Source organism: Panthera onca, chromosome C2, assembly GCF_046562875.1.
Source record: "Panthera onca isolate mPanOnc1 chromosome C2, mPanOnc1 haplotype 2, whole genome shotgun sequence".
NCBI classification, from domain to species: Eukaryota; Metazoa; Chordata; class Mammalia; order Carnivora; family Felidae; genus Panthera; species Panthera onca.
In genome coordinates, this window is record NC_138347.1 from 76,008,715 (window position 1) to 76,033,584 (window position 24,870).

General features: G+C 40.7%; 1 protein-coding gene across 3 annotated transcripts in view; it reads left to right on the forward strand.

Moving 5' to 3' along the window:
• FGF12 (fibroblast growth factor 12) overlaps positions 1–24,870 on the forward strand; it is a 563,179-nt gene that overhangs the window by 290,810 nt on the left and 247,499 nt on the right. Inside the window, exon 1 of one of the 3 annotated variants that reach the window (XM_060639537.3) lies at positions 9,563–10,486. The exons of the other annotated variants lie outside the window; for them this stretch is intronic. Within the exon in view, the coding sequence (XP_060495520.1) occupies positions 10,288–10,486 (199 nt within the window). The 5' untranslated portion in view covers positions 9,563–10,287. Of the gene's footprint in view, positions 1–9,562; positions 10,487–24,870 lie in introns of those variants that run through there. 3 annotated transcript variants of the gene reach the window in all.

Genomic DNA, 24,870 nt, shown 5'->3' on the forward strand with positions numbered 1-24,870 from the left:
ACCTGAAACTATGACTTTCTACTAACTTTGGAGAGTAACCCTTCCCCTCAGGAGAATGGTGTGAGTTTCCCCTAGGATTTTATCAAGATAACATCATCAGAAAACAGTAGTTCAATGTCTGTCCTATATATACAAAGGGTATAAGGGAAATATATTTCCAGAATAAGACCATGCGTTTTCTACTATAGTTATCAGACATTTGTTTCTTTTTATTATTATTATAGTTACTACTTAAATGATGCTATCAGAGACTCAAGGCAATATCACTATTAATAAAAGTATCCCTCAGGTTTTCTCTAAGGTAAAATTTGAGACTATTTTTATTTATCCTGAACATTTATTATTTTCAAGTTAAAATTAAATCAGCACGCAATTCAGAGTATCTCCTCTAGTCAAAGTACTAGCTCTTTACAAGAACAGAAAATGTAAATCATGATTCCCTCTCCCAAATTCTTTTCCTATTTTTTAAAAAAAAATGTTTATTTATTTTCAGAGAGAGGAAAGGAGAAAGAGCAGGTGTGCAAGCATGCACAAATGCAGTGAGGGGCAGAGAGAGAGGGAGAGAGAGAATCCCAAGCAGGCTCTGCACTGAGCCCAGAGTCTGGTGCAGGGCTAGACAGCATGAGCCTGTGAGATTGTGACCTGAGCCAAGATCATGACCTGAACGAAGATCAAGAGTCGGGCGCTTAACCAACTGAGCTACCCAGGTGCACCCCAAATTCTGTTTCTAATCTATATAGAATATACTTGGAATATTTTTGAATAATGAAGTCCAGTTATTTTAGCATGAAGTCAACATTCAGTCCCTGACTTTTGTCCTCAGCAAATGATAAATGCATCCAGTTACTTGTCTTTTAAAGGCCAGTTATGGCTATTTCCTTGTCTCTTTTTAGAGATGAGAGAAAGAACTGTCAAAATGAGAAAGGAATCTGTTTTCCTTTATTGCATTCTTAGCATATTCAATTAACCAGAGACAACATTCTAACTTACTTTTAAAGAAGTCTCTTTTCTTATGGTTTCTAGCTGATTTCAATATTTATAAATTATCTAGAATAGGTAATGACTGCTAATGACCTCATGAGATCTCTGCTATCTAACACTAGAATTTGAATACAAGTATCTTGTCCAAAACATTACAAAAATATTGCTCCTTCTTGTTTTAAATACTGTTTAAAAAATCCTTAGACAATAATCTTATCCTTTTCTATGTAGCTTAATACTGAAATGAATATTTACATCTATCTATCTATCTATCTATCTATCTATCTATCTATCATCTATCTATACTGGCTTACATTTCATGGACACACAGTCATGTATACCAGTGGCCCCTTGATTTTATGTTGCATATGCTGGAGCAGTGTGAAAAATTAGGCACAGGGGATAGTTTTATGTGAAAAATATTTTTAAGTGAATGACTAAGAATTTTACTAAATTCTTTCATTTACTACTCTGGAATTCTTGAACATTTTCTTGTTTGCCTTCCCAGTATTCTGAAAGGAAGCTTGCTAAATATTTTTTAATTTTTTGAGTAATTTTTCTTATCCTAAAATGTGAATTTAGAAAATTTTGATGAAAGATGCTGTATTTTCATCCATCCTTCCATCTACTCATTGACTCATCCATTTAGTCACTCATTTATTCATTTGCTCATTCATATTTTTCTTAGTTTTAAAACTTAGTGCTATTTTTTCAACATATTGTTTTAACTAATCTAGGTCCTATTTAGTAGTCATATTATAGGCAAATAAACTTAGGTTTAGGCAGGCTAAGTAACTTCATGAAAAGACAAATTATTTACTCTAAATTACATACTCTTTCTACTTTACATTTTATTTTTAGAGAATTCTAAAAACTTAGGACAGGAAATGACCTTACTGGTCACCTTGTCCAAACTCTCATTTGATCCCCTGACAGTTTTCCCTAACCACTGTGTATATTTCAGTTATTTCCAATAAAATCGTACTCAATATCAAACACCCATGAGCACAGGACCAGTGGGATGTTTCACTAATCATTATTTCAGAGCACCCAGGGCTACGTGCATACAGTGGACAAAAATATGAATTTGTTACAATTTTCATAATGCAGTTTGAGTGTCAGTCATGTGCTGAGTGCTATATGTGACTGCTACTTCAACAAGATCCATTCCTTGAAATTTTTGAATCTAAAATTAGAAATGAGAGCAACGAGGATGGTCCATGAAGACAGCCGCTCAGTAAAGATGGCTGGCTGACAGCATGGATATTAAGATTATCAAGGCATTTTAAGATCATTTTGATCATATTCTGAGAGTTTAAAAGTTGACTACTTATTTTACCTGATGTCTATGGTCTCTTTTTTCTTTCTTGTTATATTCCTTCTTTTCTGTGAGTGAGTGAGTGTGTGTGTGTGTGTGTGTGTGTGTGTGTGTGAAAGAGACAGAGAGAAAGGGAGAGAGAGAGAGAGACAAAATGAGACAAAATGAGACCAAATGAGACACAATGAGAGAAGGAGAACAGAACGAAAACTATAGACCTAATTATGGGGGATGGGAGTGCTCAGCACAGGAATCTAGGTACCATGTTCCCTCTTAGGCTATCAAATTTTAATAGATGGACTGAATTTAGGCAGATAACTGTAAAGGGTATTGATAAAGAAAAATGATCAACTTGGAAATGTGGAAGCTACCCCTGAGTTAGCTGAGTTTGTTTCTTGAGATAAGAATAAATGTTTTATTTTTTACTTAAGATGGATAGATGGATGATTAATTACTTCATTGATGAATTTATCCCAGAATTTATTGAGCATCTGCCATATACTAAATACTCTTTTAAGCAGTGGAGATAGGAAAGTAAGCAAAACAATCTCCCTCTCCTTATGGGTTTTATATTCTAATGGGATCTTCTAGCTACATTTCTTTCTAGAAGGAAGAGATCACTGTCACTGGATCAGTGACAGTGGAAATTAAGAAGGGGCTAAAACAATGATGAGTCAATGGAAGCAGGCTTTCTAACATCCTCAATCCAGCTAGGAAGGAAAATAACCAAGTGCCAACCATGAGGTTCAAGCCAAACTAATGAATACTTTTTAGGAATAAGAATGGAAGGAAAGTAAATTTATCCTCTTATAAATTTCTCCAATTCCTATTTTTATTTAGTTTTCCTGTAGTTTCTTATGAAGCTCAACTTGAATTACTGAGCAAAGGAGGAGGTCACACTCTCAGACTGAAGGGTATCCTTTCATGGCCAAGGGAGGGAACATCACCGCCACCCCCCCCCCCCCCCCCTCCCGCCTTAGCTCCCCAGGCCAGAGAGAAATACAAGCTGTGGAAAGAGAAGATTTGGGACACTTGAGTCCTTTCCCTTCCAATATTGAATGATCTCTTGAAGGTCATTTATGAGATGTGAAACCCTGCTAGTGAGTACTAGAGATTGATGGATGAAAGGACATTTAACATTCCCATTTTTTTTCTGTGATCTTAGTTAGGACATGAGAGACACTGAGATCAGAAGGCCTAGATTAAACTCCTAGATCTTCACTCATCTGTTGCGTGACCTTGGGGGAATTCCATCACTTATTTGAGTCTTAGTTTGTCTGTAAAACTGGGTTATTATTATCACCTTAACTCTTTGCTGAAAGTTATTGGGAGTCTCACTGAGATAATACATGGGAAGATGATTTCTAAACAGTAAATGAGTATCAAAATGCAAAGGATATTCACATTCTTGTTTTGTTAATTTTATTACATGATTATAATTATGCATGGTATCATGTTTTTATTGACATCCAGTACAACACAGAGGATAAAAGGGAAGCTCTGGAAATAAATTTCATGGGTTGCATTTGAACTTTACCAGATCTTAACTGGGTGACCTTGATTAAGCAACCGAACCTCTTTATGCCCCAGATTCTTCGTTTATAAAATGAGGATAAAGACAGAACCTACCTCATAGAGTTGTTATAAGGATCCAATGTGTCAATATTTGCAGTGCACTTAGAACTGTGCAGGGTGCTTAGCATTCGTTCATATTAGTTGTATCTTATATTTCTTATCAAAACAGACATTCTTCAAAACACTGACAGTTTCTCTACTTCGGCAATAAGGATACCACTCTTACTCTATATCATAGAGAACAGTTAAATCGATTGTCTTTCATATTTTGAGAAATGACCAAAACCAGACAAACATATAACATGTAGAAATTCGATTGAACTATTGAATAAAGAACCACAAATAAATTTGATGTGTACAGGAATTCGCACGTTCTTAGAAAATAATTGTTTATATTGCAACCTATCTTTACCAACATCTGACAGAGAAAAGCAAAAGGAAATGGAAGTACAGCTACCTCATGGAATAAAATTCATGGAGAAATTCTTCTGCCCGTCAAGCTTGCTGTGTCAGAGCCCAGTGAGCTCATATTCACCAAGCTTTGAGTCAGGGGCCTGATCTCAGAGCAGAATGATGTATGAGCAGAATTACATTCCTTTGTGTTCCTAACAGACAAGGACATTGACAATATTCCACTAATGAAAATTTTGTTTGCCATTACAATGTCAAGGTTAATCATTCATTTCAAGTAGATCCAGCCTTTGTTAAATACATTATGTCCAGGAGTGAATGATGATGTGTATGAATCACAAGGTATGTTTTTCTGTTTTGGGAAGTATGGGTTTTAGGGCAGGGACTTGATTTAAATGGATATTTTAATGACAGCATGCTCATTCTAATACTTTACATTATTATCACATCCTTGAGCCTTGTGGCGGCCCACTTAGATAGATATTGCTAGTGTCATGGTCACTGACCTGTTTTGCAGATGTGGTTGAGAGAGATTGAATAACTTGGCTAGTAGTATCCAGCTAATAGGTGATTAAAAGTCAAATATGATCATGATCACATGTATTGTAAGCTTGTTGAGGACAGGGAGAATGTAGAGGGGTACAGGGTTCCCCTTGGTGACTGAAACAGAGCCTTGATGATACTCTGTGCTCAGACAAGTTTTCAAGTGAATGACTACGATAGTCCTAACAGTTTGATATGGGAATTAGAAGGCTTGGCCTGTGAATAAGAGAAAGCCTTCTTAACGTTCTGTGTTTTTTTTCCTTTTAAAACATGGAGATGATTAAGACTGTCCATGTTTTATTTGCTTGAGTGGAGATCAGAAGTATAAATACAACTCTATAATTATTCTTTCCATTTATATTGGCAACTTTCTCCAAAGTAATTAAAACTTCTTCCACCTATGATGTCATCAGAATTGTAAAGGGAAATTCTCCAGTTGTTCAAAGAAAGATAGCATAATATCAAGGTATTGATATCTCTGAGATATTGCCCTCTAAAAAATCTGATTGTTTTGCCTAAATCATCAGTAGACTGATTAAATCTCATTCCTGCCACCCAAATACTTCCTTCCATGGAGGAAGATTTCTGACATTTCATGGCCCAGCTAGGAAAGTTATGAATTTCTAGATATCAAAAAACTAACTTAAGTATTGCTTCCGGGCTAAACCGCTGTATACCTTGGTCCTAGATATCTTCTCAAAGGTCCCCATACTTATGTCTTCCTCTCATTGGGGAAATGGAGTAAATAAAGTAAACAATGTTCGGGATGACTTATAGGGCTAAGCAGCTAAAAAAGCACTTTGACAACAGCTGCAGAACTGCAAGAAGAAAAGTAGAGTCTTTGTTGTTTAATGGACTCGAAAACACCATATTCTTTTAATAGAGATCTAAGACAGGAATAGTGTCACTCTCAGAGAGCTCACATGTGTTGTTTTTATTTTGTTCCTTAAATGCCTGACTTGATGCTGGCATGTCAGGACAAAGAGGAGAACTTCAAACAAGTGTTGTCTGCTTTTTCATCTCTTGCCAATCACCCTCTTCTATCCTGTACTACTACATTGTTTACCTTCTGCATCAAAGCATCTTAATTTCTCATAAACTTACAGAAAAAAAAAAAACCCAACACTACTCAATGATTAGAGAACACACATCCTCATCCCTGGCTTTTGGGTGGGGGAGGGTAGCACAGGACTGCAATCCTAGAGAAAGTACTAGATTTGGAGAGTTTTTTTTTAATTTTTAATATTTATTTATTTTTGAGAGACAGACAGAGAGCAAGAGCAGGGGAGGGGTGGGGGGGGGGACACAGAATCTGAAGCAGGCTCCAGGCTCTGAGCTGTCAGCACAGAGCCTCACATGGGGCTTAAACCCACAAGCCATGAGATCATGACCTGAGCTGAAGTCCGACACTCAACCAACTGAGCCACCCATAGATTTGGAGAGTCTGGAGTTATTTCTTCCTTCTAGTATTACCTATACTGTGTGTGTGTGTGTGTGTGTGTGTGTGTGTGTGTGTGTGTGAATAAAACTCTCAAACTTTGGCACATGAAAAATTTGTTAAAAACTCAATTCCTGGCCTCTACTCAGAGATTTCTGCTTCATGTTCTGAGAAACCATCAGGGATCTGCATTTGAAAAAAGCATCTCAAAAGGATATCATGCATTTTCTTAAAAAAAAATAAACAGTCATCATCTCTTTCACTCATTTGGCATTTTCCAGTTTTCAAAATGCTTGCGCACACATATTCAGTTCTGTGAGGTAGATGGGAATGATTATTCCCATTTTGAGGATAAGAAACTCCAAGTTTAGCTATGATTTCTTCAGGGCCTCACTACACACCCCTCTCTTTCCCATCTCCCTATAGTCCTCACCTAAGCTGACCTTTTCCTTTTTGGGTGCTGAGCTGCAGAAAGCAAGGAGCCCCCAAACAGCCAGTACTATCCGTGCCTGCCTTCTTCCAGAATGAGACAAATCTTCTGGTGGCCAAGGAAGGAAAATGATTTTATCTGTGAATTGTGAACATTTCCTTAATTGATGGTGTTACCAATGATTTTAAGAATTCCACTAATCCTATCCAGTTTTGAAAAATGTATTGAGTTCACTTTTGGAGAATAGGGGTGTGTGTGTGTGTGTGTGTGTGTGTGTGTGTGTGTGTGTTTGTCCTGTCTTGTTTTGTATTGTTAGAATCCCAAGTTCACTGTCCTTATTCGTATTGAACTGCCACAGGGGATTGTGTTCTGTATTGACAACTGGGATTCCCGCCTCTCAGGGGGCCTTGTCTATTTGATCCTCTTCCTAGCTGTCTTCACCATAAACTCCTCTGCCTGTGTTCTTCCCAGCAGCAGCATGGAATATCCAGACCCCCAGACACAGCAGGGTTGTTTGATACAGTGCTCAGTCCTAAATAGTCTTACAGGCCTCAATGCTTCTCATTGCCTAAGTGAATTTCTGCTAGGTTTGCACCCACATCTAGAGAGTTCTTGGGACCTGTCCTCTGGAACATTTTCAGTAGCTTCCAGGGCCTGCCTGTTCCTTGTCCTCTGTTAGGATGTTTTGAAGATGCACTTGCTTCTGTTGGAAATCTTCTGGCACTCCCCTTGGTGCTTAGTGGGCAGACTGAAGGGGAAGGATTGGATTAGGGATATTTGAAGATGAGTTGAAGAGAGATTGTAAGTAAAACTAATAGCCACCTCCAGACCTTAGCAAGAGTGGAAGGTGATTACTCCCTCACGTTTCCAAAATCTTTCATGCTGTTATTTCATCTTGGGTGACAAGATCATCTCTGCTGAGTTTTCCCTAACATCTATCTGCCCTCACAAGCATCCTGGAGACCTGACTGCTCTCCAAAGCTGGTTTTTGACTGCCCTTGTCCACAGTTGCCCTCTCACCCCTCCTGTATTCTCTTCTCTGTGCTTGCTGCTCACTTGATCCAACCTCATTTTTAAAGGATGGAACCTGCTTTGCAGCTTTCTGGATAGAACCAAGAAAACTGGGTTTCAAGGATGTAGAAGCACTTTATTCCAAAATGAGCTGAAGGTGGGGCCCAACATGAGGGCCCAAAAGGCCATTGTTACTTTGTCTGGTGTCCACTGCTCTCCCTCCTAAACAGAGAATTCTATGTGTTCCAGCTTATGGAAGAGAGGGTGTACTGCTTTCTCTCACTTCCTCCTCCCCTAACCCCTTGTTTGTGTACTCAGGGTCCTTTAACGGGCCGGTGGTTGTGTTTTCTCTTGGGGGAGGGATGGGACAGAACAGACCGGAGCTGCAGTTCCTTCACTCTGCCTCTGAGAATTTCTCATCCAAACCTCAATCACGTAGGATTGCATAGAGAGGAGAAAAGGGGAGAGACAGAAGACAGAGAAGGGGGAGAGGGGTGACGGGAGGGAGGAAGGAGAAGAGTCTGGGAGCAGAGGGCGCCTGGGAGGGGAGGAGGACCCGCGCGCGCCGCGCTTCCCCGCGCTCCGGGAGCCCGGCCCCCGGCCCGGCCCCACCGGGGCGTTCGCGAGCCCTCGGGCGGGTGGGCGAGCAGTGCAGGAGGTACTCCGGCAGCAGCCAGTTCTTCGTCCCACCCTCCGTCTCCGCGGCCGTGTCCCCGCCTGGAGTTTTCCTGCGGAGCTAGCGCTCCAGCAGAGCGAACCGGCTGGGCGGCGGCAGCGGCGGCGCCCGGGAGTCAGTGAGGCTCGGCGCGCCCCAAGCCTCAGCCCATGAATGGGACTCCGCCCTGAGCGCCCCCTCTGGGGCCTGGGGAGGCGGCGGCGCGGCGGCTGGGGGAGCCCCGCTAGCCCGCGGCTCTGAGCGGCCACCCGCGCAGCAAGTTGGGCGAGTTGGCGGCAGCCCGCACCTGCTCCCTGGCCCCGGCCCCAGAGTCTGCGTCCGGCCTCGGGGGCGCGCTCGACCGCCTCCCGCCGTCGCCCCGGACGGCCTAGGGGCCCCGCCTGTGCTCCCGGCGCCAGACCATGGTGGGCAGCTCCGGCCGGGAGCCGCAGCCGCTTCGAGCCGACGTCGCCCGCAGCCAGCCCCCGCCCCGCCCGAGCCGACGCGCGGGGGTTCGCAGCGCGCCGGTCACTTCCTTCCTCGGCCGGGATGGGCTGCGCGGGAGCGAGTGATCGGCCTCGCGTCCGGCGGGTAATCCCCATCTGATCTGCTGCCTACGAGCTGCGGACGGCCGGGCCGCGCGAGCCTGGGGGGCCCGGGCACCGCGGCGATGACCTGATCCCGAGCCCGCCAGGGCGCCCCCTCCTTCCCTCTTCCCTCGCTCCCTCTGAGCCTGTGCAGAGACCGGCTCGGTGCGGCGGCCCCGGGCGGACCATGGCGGGGAGCTCCAGTTAAGGCGTGTGGGCGCCGAGCTGGAGAGGACACCTTCGGCATCGCTGCCTTTTGAGGGGGCTTATTTAAACTACTGAGTCATTCCAGATTTAGGATTCCCTAAATAATCACCAACTGTGCCCGTCTTGTGCCAGAAAGCGAGCAGAAAGAGAAAGAGCGCCCGCTCTTGGGACCCCGCGCATCCCGGCGCTCGCCTCTCGCGGGTTTCTCCCCGAGGGGTGCCTGGCCCTCGAGGATCTCCCTCCCTCCGTCCCTCCCTCTATCCCCGTCCCTCCTTCCCTCCCCCTCCCTCGCCTCCCGCTCTCTTCGCAGCGCTGCTGGCGGGGAGTCGCGAGCGCCGCAGCTGGAAACAGCTGCCCCCGCCCCGCGCCCCTACCCCGACTCCGGCTCACGGCTCCCACTTCGCGCCTCTCGGAATTCCAGAACTCCGGCGGCCGGCCCCTGGAGAACCGCAGCCGGGCGCGATGCATTCCGTACACCTCACCCAGCCGGGACGGACCTCCTAATCTCCAGAACTGCGGGCCGCAGGGAGTTAAATTGCTGCCTTCCTCTCCTTCTCTCTGGCGGTTGGTGGCTTGTTTTCTAAAGGAACGTTTTATTCACTTTTTAGTATTTTCTACCGGGGGCACGCTACCCGCTTCGGTCCAGACTCTGCTTTGTAAACGGGTTTTATATGTATGTATGTGTAGATATACTTTGGACACCTTACAACGCTTGCGCCTCTCCAACGGGGGCACGGCTTGTTGTTTTGGACATCCTTCTTCCCCTTCCATTTGGTACTCTGAACGCAGTGTGACCAAACTCCCCACGGCCCCTCGGACGCGGATCGCCTTGGGGTGCAAGTTTGGGGTGCAAGAGTCTAGTTAACTGGAAGGCCTGGGACCGCCCCGCCCCCGCTGCCAGCGGTTGGGGAAGTTTACATCTGGATTCTCACACATTTTGTCGCCACTGCCCAGACTCTGACTAACCTTGTGGGCGTCGGGTTTTCGGTACTGCAGCCTCCTCAAATATTAGCACTGCCTCCCCGCGCCTGCCCTGTCCCTCCAGGCCGCCGAGGTCCTGCCCTCGCCCCGGTGGAGCGCGATCCCGAGGGCGCAGTGGAGCCCGGGGCCTGGGGCCCACGCTGAGCAGCTATGGCTGCGGCGATAGCCAGCTCCTTGATCCGGCAGAAGCGACAGGCGAGGGAGTCCAACAGCGACCGGGTGTCGGCCTCCAAGCGCCGCTCCAGCCCCAGCAAAGACGGGCGCTCCCTGTGCGAAAGGCACGTCCTCGGGGTATTCAGCAAAGTGCGCTTCTGCAGCGGCCGCAAGAGGCCCGTGAGGCGGAGACCAGGTCAGTAGAAGCCCAAGCAGTGGGCTCCCCAGAGCTGACACCCTACTCCCCTCTTTGCAGAGCACCTGGGGGCACCCACGGAAGGGAACCAGGATCTTCCTGTGCCATTCTGGCCCCCCTGCTCCCCTAATTTCCAGACGTCTCTTTTTCAATCACCCTCTATCAGTTAATAGCTTCTTGTCCCATATTCAGGAAAACACTTTATATCTTGAAGAAACCACGGTTTGACTAGGAGGAAAGCTATATGTGTGGATGCTCCTGGTCCCATATAGCCTGTCGAATTCTTGAGGGCAGCGACCATCTCATTCATTCATATTCCTCTCTCTCTCTCTCTCATCCATCCATGAATCGAGTGCTGACACTGCCTGCTGAGGACCTACATATAAATAAACCTTCTTCCCTATATCTCCCATAACATTTAGCATAGTTCTGGACACAGACACTTAGACACCAGATGAACTTAAATTTATTCTTTTTCTAACTCTTCCTCCAGCAACACATGATATTGCATCTTTCAGACATTCCAATCAGTTCTCACCTCCCCACTTTCCCATATGCCCTTTCACTTCCTTTCACACAGACCTTTTTCTTATTCTCTTCCTCCGGCTACTCTCCTAGTTTCCCAGGGTTCTACTCATTAACTTTCCTGCCCTATTGTGCCCACCCTTTGTACACTCACAATTTCTTTTGGGACATTAAGGAAATAACATAGTATCTGCAGTTTGGCCTAAGGTAGTGTGAAGAAAACTTTAGACTTATCAGACATTTTCTTATTAAGGCCTTTCTGAAGTTGATTCCCTTTGTCCCTAAACTCAAATGGTTGGTCTTTGATGGATCTTTATTATCAAAGGGAAATTGGATACCTTGATTTTCCAGGTGCTTACTCCCAGCTTAAACCAGGCCAGTTTGAGACAACAAATGCAGAATTGCCCAGATCTGTGCTTCCACCAGACTTTGTGGATCCTCAGGGTGTGGCCCGCTCTGTCATTTGCAATCCGCAGATACTCTCCCCTTATTGTGGACAACTGAAAAAAATTGTGGTCTAGAACGAAAGCTTGCTCTGTGATCAGTTGACTGGTTTAGGGTAGCATCTTTGCAACTCTGACGGTGATGTTTTCCTGGGTTCCAGAAATGAAACCCATGGGCTAGGGTCACGGGGGTGAGGAAGACATTTGGAAAGTCTGGACAGTGAGGCTCAGAATTAGTTTGGAAATTCAGGATTCAGTCTTGTGAAGAAGCCATCTCGTTTTCATTTCTCCTATGGATTTGCATGGCATGATTCACTCCACAGTGGACTCCTTTTCTTATTCTGTGATATTGATAAAATAGTAAATTTCAGGAGTAAACAAAACGATTGTGATCCTAAGGCGAGCACTACTAAAATCTCTGTTGTTTTACATACAATTAATATAGACTGTGAATGTCATAAACTGAAGATTTATATGAAAACAGAGTTCTATATTTATAGAGTATATAATTCATATTAGGGGAAAACAAAATCATTTGTATTGTGCAATGATCATTTGGGGGTTGTCTTCTCTGAGGGCTAATATGGTCTACAAGGAAATTCAAGTCTCTGAATTCAATGTGACTCTTACAGTTCAGTCTTTGAAGTACATTCTCGTACTCTAGTTGGGATAAATGAATGATGCTTGTGAATAGATCCTACTCAGCCTCCTCAGTTCTAAACGAGGCAGTAAAAATGATAGGTGGATGATATTTGTGAATGGATAAGCTAAACTCACCTGATCCTTGTGGAAGTTGATTTGGAGATGAACAATTTGCATGGCTGAATTTTTACGTGGGGGAAATTGCTTCCTGTGGCCCTTTCCTTGGCATCTCATTAGAAAATAGAATATGAGGGAATTGCTGAGTTTATTGTTTTCTTTAGTGTTTATTTAATCCGCTTCTCTTTCTCATTTACTTAGTGTATGTCTTGGCAGAGAGGATCCTGGCTGGTGACTTCCTTTAGCTAAAGTCTCACAGTAATAATCTGGCAGAGAGATGACAGGCCCAGTTAAGACATGCCCAGTGCAAGGCCCACATGCATGTATCTGTACACCATGGACTTCAGTTTGGTCTGCAGCTTAGCTTAGAAGAATGGAGTGTGGGGTGTGGAAAAAGATTTGGAAAGATGATAGTGTGCTATTATCGTTACTAACAAAGCCAAATAATTAGTCTGTTGATTTGCTGTCAGCAACCATGATTCACATAGCATGGGATGAGCCTATTTATAGAGAGATAGCACCTTCCACATCTCAATTCCAGGGAGATTCTTTTACTGGATTAGGAGGGAGTTGCTAAACACCAAGAAGAAAAGCTATTTGAGGGAATATGTTTTATAAGCATTTGATGTTACCTTCACTTAATATTTGAGTTTTATTCTTCAAATCACTTGCCCTTCTAAGTCATATCCTTATGAAACTATAAACTGAGGCACAAATGGTAATCAAGAGGTGAAACGGAATAACTTGTCCTGATAAAGAATTCCTACTCTGAACTTCTGTAATTGAGACACATGTTCCATTGACCAGACTTTCCAAAGGAATGAGGCTGAGGCAGTGAAACTATGTCACATGTTGGATGAGACAGGCCACGGTTGTATTTCTGATCTCAGGGCTGACTTATTGAGTGTCTCTCACTTTCTTGTCTTAGCTCACCAAATTCTGACATGTATAAGGTTGAAAGTTTATAAACACAGTGGAAAACTGAAATTAAATGGCAAAGGTTTCAGATTTTAAAATCATGATATTGCCAGTTAAAACGAGAAGTCAAAGAACAGGACCTCTCATCGTGAAAATTCCAGTGCCATAGTGCACATCAGATGCTTAATAATGCTATCCTGGGAGCACAGTGTGATGGCTTGCCCTGGGACTGTACAGTACAATCCTTATTTAGATGAGAAATCCTAGAATCAGAGCAAGTTGGTGGTCTATGGAAGGTTACATAGCTAGATTGTGGCAAAATTGGGACTAGAACTAGATCCAGTTGATTTTTCTTGTCCGTGCTCCTCACAACACAACACTGAAAAAAGCAGTATAAAAAACGGGGTGTTCTCTATTAAAGAGGGAAGTAATTGTATAGATTTTGCATTTATGCTTACCATTAGGGATTGCTGCTGCTGCTGTTTTTGTTATTGTTGTTGTTATTATTATTATTATTATTATTATTTTGTAATTAGAACATGAAGAGTGCAGAATACAGGAGGTACCATGCATTATACAATAAATCCATTAGTGAAGATGTGCAGACAGCACAGGAGTACTTAGCCCTTTAGGCACTGGTATTGTAGCTCTTTGGAAATGAGATGTTGCAGACCTTGACCTGGCAAGTTGGCTGAGGTCATTGAACCATAAAAAGCCTTTAGAACATTTCTGTTTGTGTACCTGTTAATTAGGAAAGGAGCATTCTTATGTTATTATTTAAGTCATTATTTATGGGTGAAATACCTGTCTGAGCGAGGCCTGCTAAAATTTTTGCTTAGATGATGATTTGGTGCATCTAGGCTATGACTACATCCATGTGAATTGCATAGCTTATTAATTTCCAACATTTGTTCTACTTTTGAGTAGAAACACCTGTACAATTGGTGGACTCCCAAAACATTTATGTTTTGACTCTAAAGTCACTGCAGGTAGTGGATAGCATTTACAATCAAGAAGGGAAAAATGTTTGTCGACCCTCTGACTGTGGGAGAGGCCATGAACCTTGGAGGTCATTCCTGTCACTCTTTCAGTTTTCAAATGAGAGCCCTCTGGAAGGAATAGAGTGATGAGAAAAGTCTTGATCACGTATTTTAAGAGATTTTTTTTTTGTTTTTATTATTTTTCTATGTCATTTAATTCCTTCCTTTAAACCAGAGCATTAAGAAAAATCAGCAATCAGGAAAAATTCCTCGTCTGAAAATATTAGATATTTTTCATGTCTTAAGTATTTGGTTTTATAGGCCCCTCCCTTTTGAAAATGATATAGTATATTTATACTGAGTGGATAAAATGAATCAAGCAAGTGATTATAATTTTTGCTAAGTTTTGTTGCCTTTTGTTTGTCTTATTTTTGAGTCCTTATTTCTGCTTTTCTAAAAATTGTGTGTATTCAAAATATTTTAGTATCCTTCCAACTTGTTTTGGTAGATGTATAGAATTTAATAGCACACTCATTCAACATTTTACTATCAAATACATTCTTTTACATAGATGAAGAAGACATTACAGAAAATAGAAACTTCAGCAAGAAAATTGATGAGAAAGGGGAAATAATGCTTAATCATGGGATCTATGGAACATAAATTAGATTTTTATAAATTGAAATACTTTTGGTCAATATATAGATCAAAAATAGTTTCATATGACAGGTGATATTTTACATTTATAGCAAGTACTTTTATTGTATTTTCTTTTTTAAAAGTCTTACTCCTATCTCAACTACAGAATCAGCCTAATTAAATGATATTTGGCTTGATGTCTACTAAAAAAATAAAAAAAGCAAAGAAGCTTTTCACTTCAGAAACCCGCCGGAGGGTTTAAACTGATATTTTGAATGTTTTTTTTTTTATCCTATTTTCTCTAAAGCAATGCATTCTCATCGATAAATTAAGTTTCCATTGTAAGAACATTTTAAAATAGCAGGTACTGTGATCTCTTAATTTCTTTCATCCCACAGAGATCTCATCAAACCATAACTCAGGATTAAATCTTTAAAGTTTTAATGAAGTTGATATTTTTGAATAGAATTAGAAAAACAATTTGCAGGAAATGAGGCAGTTTCTATATGTAGAAAAAAAGTACAGGTCTTCCTAGTATAGCACCACATTGCTTCTGTTCCTGGTGAGAGCATCTTTGTGTGTGGATACTACAGTGTGGATTTGGTTTGGGGAATTTGTTAATAGTGATTACTTTTTCTTGTCTCTTCCTTGCATGCTTCATCAAAATGTGTTTGCTATTGACTTTCCATCCTAGAATTATTTTAGATTTTATGAGGACTCTCAAAGACAGCCTCATTAGAGGGGGCCCAGTTCATTTACTACATTTTGCATTCTAATGGTCTACGCAGCAAACTAGAAAACTTTACTTGTTTAAAGAAAGATGCACCGTATAGAAAGGACTCTCATTTCAAGGCCACCTTCTATGCATCTGTAAAAAGGAGAGCCTTAGATACAAAATGCCTATAAATTAATCATATATAATAATAACTTTTAATAACAATTAACTTGACTATATGACTTAAGAATTTACAGAATTTCTTCACAGCTTTTCCCCCTTTTATTCTTTAGAGCAATCCACTGATATGGGCAGCCCTATCTTTGTGATCAGAAAGCTATGCTTCAGAGTGGCAGGGAGACTTGTTCAGGTTCATGGAGTGAGGAAGTGGCTAAGCTGTCACATGACCCCCACCCCCTACACTGCAGGCATCTGCCCTTATCTTCTTCTAAGTTGAGCTAAGAAGACTGAATGTGAATAACTCAATTTGATTTGAAGCTGGGAAATTCTTGTTGGGTGAATCAGATGAAGAGTTCAAGGACATGTGGAGTGTGATGACAGGTTTGTTTTGCTCTGTGTGTGACCTAGAGCCCCTAGGGGGGATCTCTAGTGAGGATGAGGCATGAATTAGAAAGACTGGTGGCTGGGTTGATGGGTGCTGGTCCTAGGCTCCTGGCTAAGGTGTCCCTCTCTGCATGCCAGGAGCCTCAGAGATGTCAAGTATGCCACTTGGGGCACCCAGGCCTCATGGGGAGACGTGGGTCCAGAGGGATGGGCTTTCTTGACTATAAGCATAAACAATTATTTCAGATGTTTACAAATGTGAAGAGATTAATATCAAGGTCAGGATTTAGTCTTCCTGTTTTTTTTTTTTTTTTCTTTTACTCTTTTATTTTCTTCTCTTTTCTTTTCTGTTTAACTGATGGTAAAGCAGAGTAATTAAGTACATGGATTTTGGTGTGGGATCTGCATTCAAATACTGGATATTCTGGATATATTATTTGTAAGAACAGTAGGCACCTTTCTTATTATCTTGAAAGCCTCGGTTTGCTGATTTATAAATGAAGATATGATCTCTAACATTTAGGCAGGAAACATTTCCCTGAGGAAGAGTCATTTAAACTGAGTTCTGAAGGATGGGGCAGGCAAAGGGGAGTGGAAGAATATTCAAGGCAGAAGAGAACAACTTTTGTGCAAATTGAGGTTGGAGGGAGTTGAAGTGTAGATCGAATAACGTGAGCAAAGGTACAGGTAATGTTGGAAAGTGTGGCAAGGGCTGAGTTGTGAGGGATTTTGTATTTTAATCTAGGATCCATAAAAAGTCAGAAATAGGGGATGATATAATATGACTTGCATAGTTAAATGGACGCTCTGGCTTTGGAGAAGAGAACGGATTGTAGGATAGCCAGAGTAGAAGCTAAGGCATCATAAGAAGGCTAGGGCATAAGTCTGGGTCAGCAGTTCTCAAAGTGTGGTACAGAGGCCCTAGGAGCTCCTTGAAAACCATTCATTGGGCCTATGTAGTCAAAACTGTTTTCATAATAACATGTCCTTAATACTAATTATTTACTTTTTTCATTCATTCTGTTACAAGTGTCCAGTGGAGTTTTCCAGAGATTATATAGTATATCCACAATCATCTGGAAGGGCTGTTAAAATTTTCCTCCCTTTTCAACCATGTATCTTTGTGAGGCCAGGTTATCTTTATGTACTTCAACCACAACAACATATTTCAAGAGATTCAATGCAGAAGCAAGTTTAAGAATCCAGCTGATTTGTATTAAGCCAGGCATTAGAAAGATTTGCAAGCATGAAAACTACTTTTTTTTTAGAAATTTTTGTTTTGGAAATTGTAGATATATTTTATTAAAACATATCATGTTATTAATATTTAATAGGCTTATTGTTATTTTTAATCAATATTTGAAAATTTTTGTTGTAAGTTCTAAACATGGTAAATTTTGAATGACATAAGTCACATAAACAGAAGCTTTTTTGGGATTCAATAGTTTTTAGAGGTCTTAAAAGAGTCCTGAGATGAACAAATTTGAGAACCATTGGCCTAGGCTATAGCTCATGTTGACCTGAGGCATTCTGGCAGTCGCCATGGTTATGAAAAAAGGAGGGGGAGGTGGAATGAACAGAGCCTGATAATAGGGAGGTCTGAATCAAGAGCAGGTAAGGTGCCTGGATGATACCTGGCTGAACAATTCAGTAGTGAGTGGGCACTTAGTTCAGATGGAGGGGAGCTGGGGAGGAGCAGGGTTGATGTGCATTGAGTACTACTATTCCCAAACTACAAAGCACTATGGGATGCTAAGGTGAAAATTTGAGTAATGGTATTATTTATTATTTAATAGTTTTATACTATGATGAAGATCCTGATTACCCATCTGTATAAGGCTATCTACTTTATTCTTGAATTCTCACAGAAACATTTTAGAATACTTACTCTCCACCACTGATGATCTAGGGCCTTGCTTGCAAGGGTAATCCTATAAGCAAATACATTTCAGGCAGAGAAAAATATTAAAGAAAGTAGAAAACCTTCATAATTTTTCTAACCTTTTAAAATTGAAACAAAATGTTTAGTATCTAATTGGCACTCAAAGACATTTAACCTGGTTCAGTCCTAAATATGTCCTGAATATGGTTTTCATTATGTGTGGCACCTCGGTGGATTTCATATGTGAGTTTAGACCAAGTTCATTGGTCTTTGTAAAATCAAGTGAGTTTGAAAAGATAAACTTTGTAAAGTCTTCCTTATTTTACCTGCCCAAAGTTAGTCATTTCATTAGTTTTTGGTATTTATATATCCCCTGGCTCCCTGCTTCTAATCATACTGTTGTTAATGTCTCTTAATTGGAGTTTAAGTGTTTACAATCTTTTTAAATGACTTTTCAGGGGTCATTTAGAGTAGAGAGAGCCCTAAGGCCTAAGACCAAACTTGGTTTCCTAGAGGAGAATGACATGAGACAAATAGGATCTGTGATCCAATCACAAAATGTTAGAGTTTAGAGATTATATAGGCCAGCAGTTCTCAAAGTAGCTGCAAAATGAAATCACCTGTGAGTTTTTAAAGTGTGCTAATGCTGTACCCGGAAAATCTGACTTAATGTGTCTACTCTGGGGCCCAGACATCAGTCATGAGTTTTGTTTGCTGGTTTTGAACTTCCTAGGTGATTCTGCAGGGCAGCCAGGGTTCAGAGCCACCAACGATTCCAGTACCATCCTTTCATATCTTACGGCCCTCAAACAAACAAGCAAAAATGGTTATTTTATTCATTAATGCCTTCAGGAACATATTCATAACCCCTAGAAACTATGTACACTATGTTAAATTATTACGATGATCCTTTCTTTTTGCTTACTGCTGAATCTTTCAAGTGTTCAATGGTGTCCAAAATCTGAGCCACGTAAATGTGGTCTGTGTGTGCTTCTTCTTTCTGACCAACATGTGAGTTCCTTAAGATAGGAGCTGTGCACCGTTCCTTAGTATTTCTCAGTGCCTAGCATCCTGCCCATGTTGCTGCAGTTCCTCAATGGCTGTTAAAGAAGTGAGGAAATGACATACCTACTCACTGAATCTTACCTTTACAGCAAGCCCCAGAGGAAGAGGGTTGCTCACTGCTATGTCCAGTTGTCTCACAAGGATGCTGATGCCATCTTGGGGCTCCTCACATTCATGAATCCAGTTAGAAGTATGTAGATTATGAGTTTCAACTGAGGTTTGTTTGTCCTAGTCTTTTTTTTTTTTCCGCACTCTGCCAGCACTGGAAATGGACCCATTTATTTCTTTTCTTTTTTCTTTTCTTTTCTTTTCTTTTCTTTTCTTTTCTTTTCTTTTCTCTCTTCTCTTCTCTTCTTTTCTTTTTTAAAGCTCTTTATTTTTAAGTAATCTGTACACCCAATGTCGGGCTCAAACTCACAACCCTGAGATCAAGAGTCGTATGCTCCATCAACTGGGCCAGCCAGGTGCCCCTGGGCCTGTTTCGTTCTTTGAAAAAACAAGGAAACTCTATTAAAGGACATCTAAGGGCCTTATTTTAGCTTACGAAGTCATTAAATAGCTCCCCTCCCCGCAGGAGAAACACTCATGAATGAGGACATGACATATTCATCTGCTCCCTGCTTTTTACTTACACAGGACTTATAAAAACTATTTTCCTAGTGTGCTATTTAGGATATTCCTAACTGCATCCCATGTTTTAATTACTTGTAATGTGCTATTAAACATATCTTTGTCAAAGGTATTGGTCTTTATTTCTTTTGACCCCAATTTAGTCCCATCGTGTTCTTCAAGGATTACAAATTAAATCCAGTGCACTGTAGTGTTTAAGATTTTTTTAAACCTAAGGTCAAAAAGGGGATTGAAATGAAGTATGAAAGATTCAGGAGAGAAAAACTATGAGCTTGTATAAGTTATTATAAAAAATAAAAAAATAAAAATTTCCAGAAGGTATTTTTTTTATGGCTACTGGTGATTGAATGTTTAATTTGGGGAATTCAAAAGATGACCCAGATCACCTTCACAATGCCCTAGAATCAGATAATACTCCTCAAATAATTAAGAACCAAGGGCAAAATTTAAGAAAGTACCAAAAGTAGGGTTCTATATTCAAATTACCTGGTTAGAATAAGTGTCAGATTCTGTTTCTAGGCACATAGAGCTAGCTGAGCTGTCTATATAATATCCATCCCATATGTGATATTTTGTTGGGGAGAAGACTTTAAGAAAAGACAGCCACCCAGAGTACCTGGGTGGCTCAGTCAGTTAAGTGCCTGACTCTTGATTTAGGATCAGGTGACGATCTCATGGTTTATGAGTTCTAGCCCAGAGTTGGGCTCCACACTGACAATGAGGAGCCTGCTTGGGATTCTCTCTCTCCCTCTCTCCTTCCCTCTCCTCCACTCCTGCTTGCTCTCCCTCTCTGTCTGTCAAAATAAATAAATAAACATGAAAAAAAATTAAAGAAAAAAAAAAAGAAAAGACAGCTACCGAAAATCACATAAAGAGGTTGGAACAGAAAATGTTAGTCGTGTCTAAGTAATAAAAATGATAACAAATGAGGAGGATCTCAAATATCAAGGAAACCCAGATTTCTCACTATGGAGAGAGTTAAAGCTACATGGTCCTGCTTGACTGTTTCAAGAAAGACTGCAGTGGGATTTTGCATGCAGTGGGACTGTAGCCATGAGGTGAAGTGTTGAATGGCATATGAGGTGATGATAGTCCAGAAGCTCAGAATTCTAGGAAAGGAAGTCCTGTTGATAGAAACCCAGGCTTCCTCTGTAGTCCTTTCCTAATGGGGTATCCCTCAAAGATGTTGGAGGAGATGTATTTTCTCTTCAGGAGAGGGCTCCTGTTTGCCTCCTTGCTGACCCTCTCTTTCCCTGACAGGTCCCAGAACCATTATCATTTGTAGCTTTTGCCCAGGAAAGTAGTCATCAGCATCGTGGCTGGGCTCCTTTCACATTTCACAGCTCTGGTATCTTGAGAGGTTTGACTACACTTCCCTCTCCACCTATAAGCCATGAGAAAAACAGCGCCAAGAATGAAACTCAGTTCGAAATCATGCTTCTTTAGTTTTTCCACAAAATGTCCTTCTTTGAAGCTCCTGAGCTGTATTTTCTGGTTTACTACATGGATTCTTGAGTTAGAGTTTTATTCATTATAGTTCTGCTAATGGGGCTACCATCTTGGTTTGGAACCTGAAGATAAAGGTTCCTTGGACCACTTTTTATTTTCACCCAAACCAGAGTCCTGCCCACTCTCTTTCTCATGCTGAGCAAACACATTCAGTCCAAAGCTTGTTTCCATGGAGCTGTTGGGTACATACCCTGCAAGGGCTGGAGAGCAGCAAGGTTCATGTATCTTGGTTCGGTATTTGAATCCAGGAAATGCCTGAAATTTTGATTAAAAACTCTTGTTAGAATTGGCACTTTGTTGGGGCACCTGGGTGGCTCAGTTGGTTAAGTGTCCAACTTCAGCTCAGGTCACGATCTCACAATTTGTGAGTTTGAATCCGTGTTGGACTCTATGCTGACAGCTTGGAGTCTGGAGCCTGTTTCAGATTCTGTGTCTCCCTCTCTCTCTCTGCTGCTCCCCTGCTCACACTCTGTCTGTCTGTCTGTCTCTCTCAAAAATAAATAAACATGAAAAAAATTGGCAATTTGATACTTTGTCTCATGCCATTACACAACTGCATTTGAGGATGAGTATCTGTGACATCTGCCTTGATGATGGGGGTCAATCTAATGGGGTATACAACTTAAAGTGTTAGTAGGTTTGAATTGGAAAACATCAGAGCTCGTTACAATCACCCACCTTACAGAGGAGGGAACTAAGACTCTGAAGGGGTAAGTTAGGTTACACAACTACGAAAGGCAGTGAGTACTGAAACTCAGCGTAAGCCTATGCCTTACTGTCTCCTGGGGGATATTGCCAATGCTAGTAGAAAGATCTATCCACCTGTTCTTTGTCTTGAGCAATTCTAATGTGAGTGGTTGCTTTTAAATATCTATAGTCAAGTTATATTGCCAAACACCTTTCTAACATCTGTTTGCCATGGACTTGGGCACGGGATATAGCAATATGAGGAAGTCCCTGTCCTTTTCCTTTAGGGAAATATATAATTAAGATTTGTTTACTCTGCCTAAATTTGTTCCAAGTAGTTTTGTTGTGTTCTTTTGGACAGTTTCTCCTTTAATGTCTATATTTCAAGAAAAATAACAATGTTCCTTAATTTAAAAAGTTAGCCACAATATGTCTTTTAAAAATGCTTTGTGTGGGTTCAAAGCCTGGCCAAAGGCATACTGTTTTATTTATATAATGACAACATGAATGAACTGCACAATCAAGGTTTTTTCTTCATCCCTCCACACACAGTGCTCTGGTCAACTCCGACGTTGTTGACCTTCCTGGAACAGTTGCCACATCTATCCATTTAAGTTCCTTTTGTCTATGGTTGTTTCTGTTTTTTCCACGAGGGATGACATTAACCTCCACACCTATCTTCTACTTACCACACATAGCCCCTCATTTATCCATCCTGGTACAGTACTGCCCATTATTTGAAGCCTAGCTCAACTTTCATCTCTTCTGCTAGATCTTCTCAGATCCTCCTGGGTAGAATGAATCACTGACAGCCTCAGGCTTCCTTTGGCTTTGTACCTATTCTCTGCAGCTCAGTCTGTCTTGTCTTGTAATTACTATATAAGTACCTATCTCTGTCTTTGGAATCTGAGTTCCTGTAGGAAAGGGGCCATGTCATGTCAGTGCTCTTTCCAAAGCAGGTGGTCAGAAATAACTCATCAAAACAAAATGAATTCCATTGGTGACTAATGTGCTCATGGCATCAATACTAGTAATGCTCCAGCAGAATTTCTGCACAAATGTGAAAATGCTGAGCAAGAAAAGGAATTAGTATTTTAGGCTACTATCACTTTCCTCTTATTTGATGTTATATATAAAAAACCATGTATTATCAATCCATTTTCCTTTGATGTACAGCATTATATACATACAAAAATCTCTTGTGTTCCCTTTCTCTTCAACCCAAATTCCGGTTGTCATCCCTGTTTCACTCAGTATATACTTTTCTCTCTCCTTTTCCTTACCAGAGTAACTACTTCTAAAGGGGGAAGTTGCTATGGGAATGCTAAAAGAGGGAGCATCTTTATATTAATTTAAATCTTTGACCCAGAAACTGAGGGAAAGTGGGTGGTATGGCCAATTTGGAAAAGGGCCCATTTCTATTTTGACTGGCTTTGGTTTCTTAACGTTAGGTTAATGAGGAATAACCTTTGCCATTGATTTCAAATTCAGTCATGTCTGGTCCTTACATTTATAGTTGAGACCAATAAGTCGTTTTAGTGTTAAATACTCTTAAGGGAACATATTCACTCTGGTTTCCACTTTCCTTGGTGAGGCTCTAAGTGATGGGAGAATACAATATTGATTGGGTCTGATGGAAAAGCTTTTTTCTGTCAACTCTTTATTACCTCATTGGTGTTTCTTCTTTCCTCTTCTCTTTCTCTTAAAGCTATTGATGGCAGCATTAAGTAAGTCTTCTGTGTATGCTACCATCCTTGGTATTTATTCTTTGCTTGGTTTGAAACCCAGCCTTTTTTTTTAAGAAGATACAAATAAAAGAGGTCTGCAACTCAGTCTAAGGTAACACAGTGTCACAGATAACATTGGCCGGGGAATCAGAGTCTTTTTGACCTTGGGGGGATCTTTTTTCTTCCCTTCAGCTTAGTTTCCTCATTTTCGGTACAGGAGTTATATCAGATGGTTTCTGAGATCCCTTTCAACTTTATCATTCTTGAGGTATGTTTCTGGTGTTAATACTTATAGAGGACAGTTGGTTGGATTCTAAAATTCTAAGATATCTGTTTGTCAGATGTAAGAAAATAGCTTAATGGTATGTTGAATATGAAATTGTGGAAGATTTGGCATTATATTTAATGGAATAGCAAAAAATGAACAAATATATTTTGCTTAACAACTCTCTTCTATCTTCTTATTTGTTCTTAGTCCCATTAATTTAATTGAACACAAATTGACTGTAGTTTTAAATTTTCCTTGTATTATTTTAGTTTTTAGCAATTCATTAGGCATTCAGAATAGACTATTACGTAAGCTTGGACTTCAGCACTGAAGGAATTCAATAAGATGGTGGAATCATATTTTGTTCTAATGGAAAGTACATTTACTTATTTACTAGTGCAGCTTCAAAGGGAAGATAACAATACAAAATAGACAGGAAAAGGAACTATGAGATTGAGTGAAAATTGAAGACTTATTTCTGAATAAGCTAATGTGAAACATATTTCACAACAATTATAAATTAAGCAGTGGAAATGTAGTAAAGTATAGAGTGCCATAGGAATTAGATTGCTAGTAGAGAAGGAAGTTATGCCTTCATTATATTATATGCCTTAATTATATTTCCCAGACCTTGGGATATACCTTTTTGGTACATTTTACAGCAAGATTTCATAATAAAGTAAGGAAGAAACCAACATTTACTAAATAATCAGGTTTGACATACTCTTAGCAATCATCGCATTTGTATAATGGACAGTTGGTGAAATTTAATTGTGCTCATTAGTGGTAAAACTATAAGATTTAGAAACTAAGGATATAATTGAAATATTTCCTTAAATGATAGTTTAGAGTTTTTGTCAGTTTCATTTAGATATATCACCCATATCATCTATTGTCATAGGCACTATTGGTATTTGACCTTTTCTTCTTTAAATGTTTTCCATTTCTTTATCTGTGCAGTATGGCTACAGTATGCATAGAGGAAATTCAATTTTATCTTTTGAACCACTGATCATGTTCTTTAACCAAAAATAAGTTGGCCTGTTCCTTCAATTTAAAGTCTAACACAAAGT